We start from the raw sequence: 10,096 nt of genomic DNA on the forward strand, positions 1-10,096 counted from the left end.
TGTGCTAAATACTTAGCACCCTAGTTAGCACGTGCAAAGCATGTTAGCACATGCAAAGTGGCTTTTCACTGGCATGCTAACACTTAGCACCCTTTTGTGAATCAAGCAAGCCCAGTATGTTTAAAATCGTCTTGCATCACATCATTTACATATATCGATTTTGTTATTCGTTCATTAGCAATGACTTTTGTCTAATGTGTGCACTTAAAGCCTAGCACATACATCCAATTTTGATTGACCAATTCCATGTAGTGCAAGAGCTCACCTATACAATCTGTTCATAGTTTTCAAAATCTAATGGCCCTCCTATTACATGGAGGTGATAAAATTGGACAATCAAAATTGGATGTGCATATGTTCCCTGTGTCTGACACTGTTGTGAATAACTGTCTGTATTCTACACATGGTACGCCTACCCCAAAGGTTACTTGAATTTGTCACAGCCAATCCATTGTAAGCTTTGAGACACAGGGCTGGTGCACACCAAGAGCGCTTCTAAGCGCTTTTAAAAATGCCATCCCTTCGAAAAGTGCTTGGATAGTGTATTTCAGTGGGATAGATCACACCAGAGCAATGTGATTTTTTCCCCAAATGCAAACGCGGGTCCTGCAGCATTTCTGCTGATTTCTGAGGCGTTTCTGCCTCAATGTTAAAGTATAGGAAAGTGGAAAATCGTTCTGAAAAACGCTAGTTTAGAGCGATTTTCCAAGCGTTTTTATTACAGAAGCTGTTCAGTTCCAGCTCTACTGTAACAAAAAATAACAAACGCTACACCAAAACGCTCCAAAAATCGCTAGGCATGATTAGAAAATTGCTAGGCACATGCCTAGAATCGCCTAGGAAAATCACTTCAAAAAGCGCTCAGTGTTTGCGATTACGTTAGCACTTTTTGGTGTGCACTGGTCCTAAAAGAGATGTAACATATTAAAAAAATAAATAAATACAAAATTGGGAAGTGTTCACACTTGTCATTGTGGAGGAATCAGGTGATTTTTCACATTCAGGTTCCTGAGTTTTGCAATTTTTCTATACTTTAATGAAAGAACCTTGTGTGCGATTTTAAAATGTGTATGCATACCAAAAATCACAATGTGCATTCTGCTTGTCTACTAATGAAGCTAATTTACATAAAATACATTTGATTCACTTTTTTTTTCCATGCAAAACCCTATTTTTCTGTGTTCCCATTGACTTGCATAGAAACACGAATTGCACACGAACAAAGCTGAGCTGCCGTTCGAACTTAACCACTTGAGGACCACAGTGCTAAACCCCCCTAACAACCAGCCCTTTTATTGGTTCACTGGGCTGTGCAGGCTTTTCAGCCTCCTGCACAGCTCAGCTATGGAGACCAGTGATCGGACTCGCCTCCTTTTTTGTCCCTAAGGGGACATGCTGCCGGAGGTGTCCAATCGCTGCTCCACTTGTTATGTTTTGTTTTGGCCTCATAGAGGCTCTCATTGCCGCCCTCCCCCCTCCCTCTCTTTCCTCCCTCCCCCTTCACCTCAAGGTTTGAACAGGATGGCAATCCGTCCTGTTTCGCCTCTCAAAGGCTTCAGCCTATGAGAGGACGGCGATCCCCGGCCAATCAGAGGCCGGGGATCGCCGATCTCGTACAGCGCTGCTGCGGACCGCAGCGCTGTACGGATGTAAACAAAGGGGATTTCTTTCCCCTTTTGTTTACAAATAGTCTGCAAGCCGCAATCGACGTCTAGCAGGCTAATCACGGAGCTCTGTGAACAGGCAGGGAACGATCGCGCATGCGCACGGCCATTCCCTGGGAAACAGCAGCCCCAGGACTTGACGCCAATTGGCATTAGGCGGTCCTAGGGCTGCCGCCGTGTTCATGCCCATTGAAAATCTCAAATACAGGTCCAGAAACTATCACAAATGGAATGTGATGCCATTGAAATACATTACGGGCTTGATTCACTAAAACGTGATAAGTTATCACATGTAAAGGCTTTGCACATGCAACGTATCATTATCACGTGCTCAGTATCATTATCATGTGACGTCACTGCAGATCACGCGAACTGAATGTAGATGATGAATTATTACTGTATACAGTACATAAAGTGACGCGCGTTAAACTTTGCACGCGCCGTATTACATTAACTCACATGCTAATGTAAGAACATGTATACAGTAATAATTCATGATCTACATTCCGTTCGCGTGATCTGCAGTGACTTCATGTGATAATGATACTCAGTACGTGATAATGATACTTAGCACGTAATAATGATACTTAGCACATGATAATGATACTTAGCAAGCGATAATGATACTTAGCACGTGATAATGATACTTAGCACGTGATAATGATACTCAGCAAGAGATAATGATACTCAGCAAGAGATAATGATACTTAGCACGTGATAATGATACTCAGCACGTGATAATAATACTTAGCAAGTGATAATGATACTCAGCACGTGATAATGATACTCAGCATGTGATAATGATACGCAGCACGTGATAATGATACTCAGCACGTAATAATGATACTCAGCACGTAATAATGATACTTAGCATGTGATAATGATACTCAGCACGTGATAATGATACTCAGCACATGATCATGATACTCAGCACGTGATCATGATACTCAGCACGTGATAATAATACTTAGCAAGTGATAATGATACTCAGCACGTAATAATGATACTCAGCATGTGATAATGATACTTAGCACGTGATAATGATACTCAGCACGTGATAATGATACTCAGCACGTAATAATGATACTTAGCATGTGATAATGATACTCAGCACGTGATAATGATACTCAGCACATGATCATGATACTCAGCACATGATCATGATACTCATCAAGTGATAATGATACTCAGCACGTGATAATGATACTCAGCACGTGATAATGATACTCAGCACGTGATCATGATACTCAGCATGTGATAATGATACTCAGCATGTGATAATGATACTTAGCACGTGATAATAATACTCAGCACGTGATAATGATACTCAGCACGTGATAATGATACTCAGCACGTAATCATGATACTTAGCACGTGATCATGATACTCAGCATGTGATAATGATACTCAGCATGTGATAATGATACTCAGCATGTGATAATAATACTCAGCACGTGATCATGATACTAAGCACGTGATAATGATACTCAGCACGTGATAATGATACTCAGCATGTGATAATGATTCTCAGCACGTGATAATGATACTCAGCACATGATAATGATACTTAGCACATGATAATGATACTCAGCACGTGATAATGATACTTAGCACGTGATAATGATACTCAGCAAGCGATAATGATACTTAGCACGTGATAATAATACTCAGCATGCGATAATGATACTCAGCATGTGATAATAATACTCAGCACGTGATAATGATACTTAGCACAAGATAATGATACTTAGCACGTGATAATAATACTCAGCACGTGATAATGATACTCAGCACGTAATAATGATACTTAGCACGTGATAATGATACTCAGCACGTGATAATGATACTCAGCACGTGATCATGATACTCAGCACGTGATCATGATACTAAGCACGTGATAATGATACTCAGCAAGTGATAATGATACTCAGCACGTGATAATGATACTCAGCACGTGATCATGATACTCAGCATGTGATAATGATACTCAGCACGTGATAATGATACTTAGCACGTGATCATGATACTTAGCATGTGATAATGATACTCAGCATGTGATAATGATACTCAGCATGTGATAATGATACTCAGCATGTGATAATAATACTCAGCACGTGATCATGATACTAAGCACGTGATAATGATACTCAGCACGTGATAATGATACTCAGCATGTGATAATGATTCTCAGCACGTGATAATGATACTTAGCACATGATAATGATACTCAGCACGTGATAATGATACTTAGCATGTGATAATGATACTTAGCACGTGATAATGATACTTAGCACTTAATAATGATACTCAGCACGTGATAATGATACTTAGCACGTAATAATGATACTTAGCACGTGATAATGATACTCAACATGTAATAATGATACTCAGCACGTGATCATGATACTTAGCACGTGATAATGATACTCAGCACCTGATGATGATACTTATTACATGATATCACATGCAAAGCGGCTTATCACTGTCGTGCTAAGTGTTAGCACGCTTTAGTGAATCGAGCCCTACATGTGCAGGGATCGTGATTTTGGAAGATTACCATTCGGATGTGATTTTTGATGTCTAAACTATGTTAGGCATTTATACCCAAATATGCCGTACTCCTAACAAATACTGTATACATGTGAAGGGGTCCTTGGGATGATGTTACCCTCAACAGGGGGTACTCAGCTGACACAATATGCTATGATAATGTTGAGCGACACTGCTGTACAGCGTATAAAACCACCAGTGACCAGCAAACAGGGCTGTTTTAAGACACAGGCAAGCCAGGCAGAGGCCTGGAGTGACAGCTTCTTCAGGTGGCATCTAGGAGCTATTCTTAGCAGAATAATGTGCATTATGGAATTCTAATACACACTTATTGCGAAGCACGCAAATTCAGCGCCCGTTAGCACCGGAAGTTTGGGCACCGCCATAGGTGCTGATAGAAATATCGGCAATTCAGGCACCCGATAGTTATCAGATGCTGGAGCAGGGGGCTTAGGGTTAGGCGTCAGGTAGTTAGTTGCTGGGGGTAAGGGGTAAGGTTTGGCATCAGGTAGGTAGTTTGTGTGGGGAAGAAATTATAGCTAGGTGTCAGGTAGGTGGCTTGTGTGTGTGTGTGAGTGTGTGTGTGTGTGTGTGGGGGGGGGGGGGGGAGGGTCGGTGTCAAGTAGGTAGTTGTGGGGGGGTTACGTGACAGGTAGGTAGTTGCTGGGGGGTGTTGGGGTTTGGCATCAGGTAGGTAGTTTGTGCGGGGAGGGTGAGTTTAGAGCTGGGTGTCAGGTAGGTAGTTTGTGCGGGAGGGGGAGAGTTTAGGGTTAGGCGTCAGGTAGGTTGTTTGTGCAGGGAGGGTGAGGTTTAGGTATCAGCTAGGTCGTTTGTGCAGGGGGGCTAGACTTCAGGTAGGCAGTCTGTGTGGGTGGGAGGGGGGTTTGGTGTCGGACAGGTAGTTCATGTGGGAGGAGGAGGGTTTAGGGTTAGACATCAGGTAAGTAGTTTGTGTGGGAGGAGAAGGGTTTAGGGTAAGGCGTCAGGTAGGTAGTTTGTGCAGGGAGGGTGAGGGTTTAAGGTAAGAAGTCAGGTAGGTAGTTTGTGCGGGAGGTTTTAAGGTAAGGCGTCAGGTAGGTAGTTTGAGGGGGGGGGGAGGGTTTAAGGTAAGGAGTCAGGTAGGTAATTTGTGCGGGGATGTGGAGGGTTTAGGGTAAGGAGTCAGGTAGGCAGTTTGTGCGGAAGGGGGAGGGTTTAGGGTAAGGCGTCAGGTAGGTAGTTTGTGTGGGAAGGGGAGGGTTTAGGGTAAGGCATCAGGTAGACAGTTTGTGTGGGAGGGTTTAGGGTAAGGCATGTGTGGGAGGGGGAGGGTTTAGGGTAAGGCATGAGGTAGGTAGTTTGTGCAGGAGGGGGAGGGTTTAGGGTAAGGCGTCAGGTAGGTAGTTTGTGCGGGAGGTGGAGGGTTTAGGGTTAAGCGTCAGGTAGGTAGTTTGTGCGGGAGGGGCAGGGTTTAAGGTAAAGAGTCAGGTAGGTAGTTTGTGTGGGAGGGTTAAGGGTAAGGCGTCAGGTAGGTAGTTTGTGTGGGAGGTGGAGGGTTTAGGGTTAGGCATCAGGTAGGTAGTTTGTGCAGGGGGGTGGAGGGTTTAGGGTTAGGAGTCAGGTAGGTGGTTTGTGCAGGGGGGGTGGAGTCTTTAGGGTAAGGCGTCAGGTAGGTAGTTTGTGCGGGAGGGGGAAGGTTTAGGGCAAGGCATCAGGTAGGTAGTTTGTGCAGGGGTGGGTGGAGGGTTTAGGGTAAGGCGTCAGGTAGGTAGTTTGTGCAGGAGGGGGAGGGTTTAGGGTTAGGAGTCAGGTAGGTGGTTTGTGCAGGGGGGGTGGAGTCTTTAGGGTAAGGCGTCAGGTAGGTAGTTTGTGCGGGAGGGGGAAGGTTTAGGGCAAGGCGTCAGGTAGGTAGTTTGTGCAGGGGTGGGTGGAGGATTTAGGGTAAGGTGTCAGGTAGGTAGTTTGTGCAGGAGGGGGAGGGTTTAGGGTAAGGCATGAGGTAGGTAGTTTGTGCGGGAGGGGGAGGGTTTAGGGTTAGGAGTCAGGTAGGTGGTTTGTGCAGGGGGGGTGGAGTCTTTAGGGTAAGGCGTCAGGTATGTAGTTTGTGCGGGAGGGGGAGGGTTTAGGGTAAGGCGTCAGGTAGGCAGTTTGTGCAGGAGGGGAAGTGTTTAGAGTTAGGATTCAGCTAGGTAGTTTGTTCCAGGGGGGGGGGGGGGAGATGAAGGTTTAGAGTAAGGCATCGGGTAGGTAGTTTGTGGGGGGGGGGGGTGTTAGGGTTCGGTGTTAGAGGGTGATGGTTCTGTGTTAGTAAGGGGTAAGGGCTAGCCATAGTAAGGTGTCGGTATTTAATACCAATATTTTACACTTTAATAGTAAAATATTGGTTTTAAATACCGTTATTTTACTGGCCACCCAAATTTCAGTGCACATTGTTTTTTATATATACGCAACTGCTAATGGGCTCTACTGATTAACATAACAAAGGTTGCCCGAATAGCATAACGGCAGCAGCAGTCTTCTAGCCATGGTTTCTATAATGGGTAGAGACGGCCCAGCCTGCCCTCCCTGTCCCACATGCTATAGATATGCCGGGAAGCATCAGTGACTCGTCTCATATGGACTTTAGAGTCAGGAATTCACCTGAACCTGGATATACCCTAATTAGACCTAGTAATAATTACCAGCTTCCTTGCAGCAGCCAATTACACGCAGATCTGCTATCAGGCTACTGACAGTCAGTGGAGGTTGACCTCTGAAGATGTATAAAAGCAGACAGGCCCAGCAGCACACAAGCAGAGAGCAGGAATAACAGGTCTCTGCACCCCAGGCCCCTGTACATGAATACAGATATTTCTCATGTCATCTCTGTGTAATACTCACAAGTCTGGCACAGAAGCAGCAGGAAGAAAGGCCCGCAGTGTGACATTTTCAGGAATATGGCTGTTTATTCTGTTGTATTATTTGTAGAAATGGAGGATTGCGCTTTCACTTTCATTTTTGAATTCCTACAATAGGGAGAGGGAGGAGGGAGGCAGCAGCAGAGATGTAGATGCAGCCATTCAGCTCACAGGAAGGGCTGCCTCTGCCACTGTCACACACACAAAGCCCTGGGAAGCACGGAAGCTGGGATTCTGGGAATGATACGCTGGATTATTTCCAGGAGGGAACAGAAGACATGGAGCGCTCCCGCGCAGCTTATCGTTACACACAAATCATTAGAGAAACTTGCACATCATTGTGGCTCTGAGTATAGAAGGTTCTCATTTCACATTTGTTTAATGCAAAATCAGGATTATTATTTATATAGTGCCATCATCTTATATGGTACTGTGCAGAAAGGCTGTGGCCTGGTGCACACCAAAAACCGCTAGCAGATCCGCAAAATGCTAGCAGATTTTGAAACGCTTTTTCTTCTTTTTCTGTAGCGTTTCAGCTAGCATTTTGCGGTTTTGTGAAGCGTTTTTGGTGTAGTAGATTTCATGTATTGTTACAGTAAAGCTGTTACTGAACAGCTTCTGTAACAAAAAACGCCTGGCAAACCGCTCTGAACTGCTGTTTTTCAGAGCGGTTTGCGTTTTTCCTATACTTAACATTGAGGCAGAAACGCATCCGCAATCCAAAATCTGCAGCAGCCCAGGAGTATGCGTTTCTGCAAAACGCCTCCCGCTCTGGTGTGCACCAGCCTATTGAAATACATTACCCAAGCGTATCCGCAGCCGCAAGGAGATCGCAAACCGCAGCAGAACCGCTCTGGTGTGCACTAGGCCTATGAGCGTTTTCTGAGTGTTTTTTCTATCACAATAGTTTTTATTGAAAAATTTTTCAGCATACAAGTTATGTAAGTATCTAATGGCATAGTGTGCAATATGTGTAAAACAAATAACAAATAAACAATATATAAAAAAGTTTTTCCCACATTAACATATAAATTTTCACTATAAAAATAAACTCAGTCGTATAACTAGCTTATTATTAAGTTAAATGTCACTTTCAAATAAAGTTGCAGCTTATAATCATGGTGTAGAATAAAAAGAAACACTTAATAATACTGTGTGGATTGTAAATCCACTTAAATCTGCATTAAATCTGCATAAAGGTACAGAATCCGCATCCAGATGCGTAAATTCAATGCTACCATGCTGAATTCCGCGTTAGAATTTAAAAAGCTTCAAAATCGCGCAAAAACGCACAAAAAACGCTCAAAAAACACGCAAACTCACAGAAACGCGCGAAAAACGCGCAAACACGCCGAAAACGCGCAAAAATGCGCAAACGCGCAGAAAGCGCGCGAAAAACGCGCCAACGTGTAGGACGCACGGAAGACGCCAATTGGTGCGAAAACGCGCTATAAACGCGTTCAACGCACCCAGGCGTGTGATCTATCTATAAATGTGGAAAAGCACCAATATTCACATAAAAATGATGGGAAATTTCACTAAGATATAAAAACTATGATAACAAGTAACAAATAAACAATATATAAAAAAGTTTCCCACATTAACATATAAATTTTCATTATAAAAATAAAACTCAGTCATATAACTAGCTTATTAATAAGTTAAATGTAACTTTGAGATGGTGTAGAATAAAAAAGAAACACTCAATAGTACTGTATAGATTGTAAATCCGCTTAAATCTGCATATAATCCGCATAAAGGTACAGAATCCGCATCCCGATGCGTAAATGCAATGCTACCATGCGGAATTCCGCGTTAGAATTTAAAGAGCCTCAAAATCGTGCAAAATGCGCAAAAACGCGCAAAAAACGCGTAAACGCGCAGAAACGCATGAAAAACGCGCAAACGCGCAGAAAACGCACGAAAAACGCCAATAGGTGCGAAAACGTGCTAGAAACGCGTTCAACGCACCCAGGCGTGTGACCTATCTATAAATGTGGAAAAGCACCAATATTCACATAAAAATTATGGGAAATTTCACTAAGATATAGAAACTATGAAAATTACAAAATTATAACAAATTATTAAAATGCTGTGTATAGAAAGTTTAAACCATCTTCAACTTGATATGATATGAATTGTGCTTACTTACTTACTAGAAATAAATCTGTGTCAAATAATATAGACACAATTGCAACCTCTGGAGTAAATTCTTGATAATGAGTATTTGAAGTTTAAAGTGTACATTTCTAAGATCTATTGAGAGAGTATGGAATTAAATTAATGAGAAATAAGGATCCTCTCAACCTGGAAAATGGGGGAGTTAACCCCCTACTGAGATTCCAGGGAGTGGAGCCTGCGAATCTTAGCCCACAGTCTCCAGAATAAACGCTTGACTGAGGATAACTATAATAAGATGCATTAAATTAACTCCAGATAAGAGGTAAGCACAATTTCAGAATAAATGTCTGAAAAAATTAGCAGATTGTAGATTAATGATATTGTACTAAACTAAACTAAACAAAACAAAACTAAACAACTAACTAAACTAATAACTAAACTACTATGCTTTCCATACTATCCAAATTAGTGTTGAATGGTGTAAGTTCAACTTTACCTTTAGTGAGGTCCAATAGGTCATGTGCATAAGAAGAGCTTCTCTCCGGGTCATGTGTATCTGTTGTCTCCAATGCAAGGGGTAGAGGAAGTAATAACTGTAGTAAAAGTAATAGAGGTGAAAAAAGGTAATGAGAGGTAATAAAGGTGATAGAAGGTAATAGAAGGACCATGAGGAAGAAGAGAGAGAAGGAGGACACCTCAGAATTCCAGAACCCTCGATGCCATGTACACAGTAGGCCAGAGATCAACCTTCCTCATGAAAGACTGTAAGTTCCCGCATCTGATAGACCAAGCCTTCTCTGCCAACAAGTTAGACTCTACTTTCCTAAGGATCTCTTCTAATCTCGGTATATGAGGTGTTTTCCAGTGTAATGCCAGTTGATTCTT

The 10,096-nt window shown here is 42.8% G+C and overlaps 1 protein-coding gene across 2 annotated transcripts in view; it reads right to left on the reverse strand.

Annotated features, from left to right (window-relative positions):
* LOC137524122 (uncharacterized) overlaps nt 1-7,177 on the reverse strand; it is an 88,375-nt gene extending 81,198 nt beyond the window's left edge. For both annotated transcript variants that reach the window (XR_011022635.1, XM_068243657.1), the window contains exon 1: nt 7,074-7,177. Coding sequence is in view for 1 of the 2 variants with exons in the window: in XM_068243657.1 (XP_068099758.1) it covers nt 7,074-7,119 (46 nt within the window). In the remaining variant the exon portion in view is untranslated. The remainder of the gene's footprint in view (nt 1-7,073) is intronic.
* Between the last annotated feature and the right edge of the window lie 2,919 nt (nt 7,178-10,096).

Source organism: Hyperolius riggenbachi, chromosome 7 (assembly GCF_040937935.1).
Source record: "Hyperolius riggenbachi isolate aHypRig1 chromosome 7, aHypRig1.pri, whole genome shotgun sequence".
Taxonomy (NCBI): Eukaryota; Metazoa; Chordata; class Amphibia; order Anura; family Hyperoliidae; genus Hyperolius; species Hyperolius riggenbachi.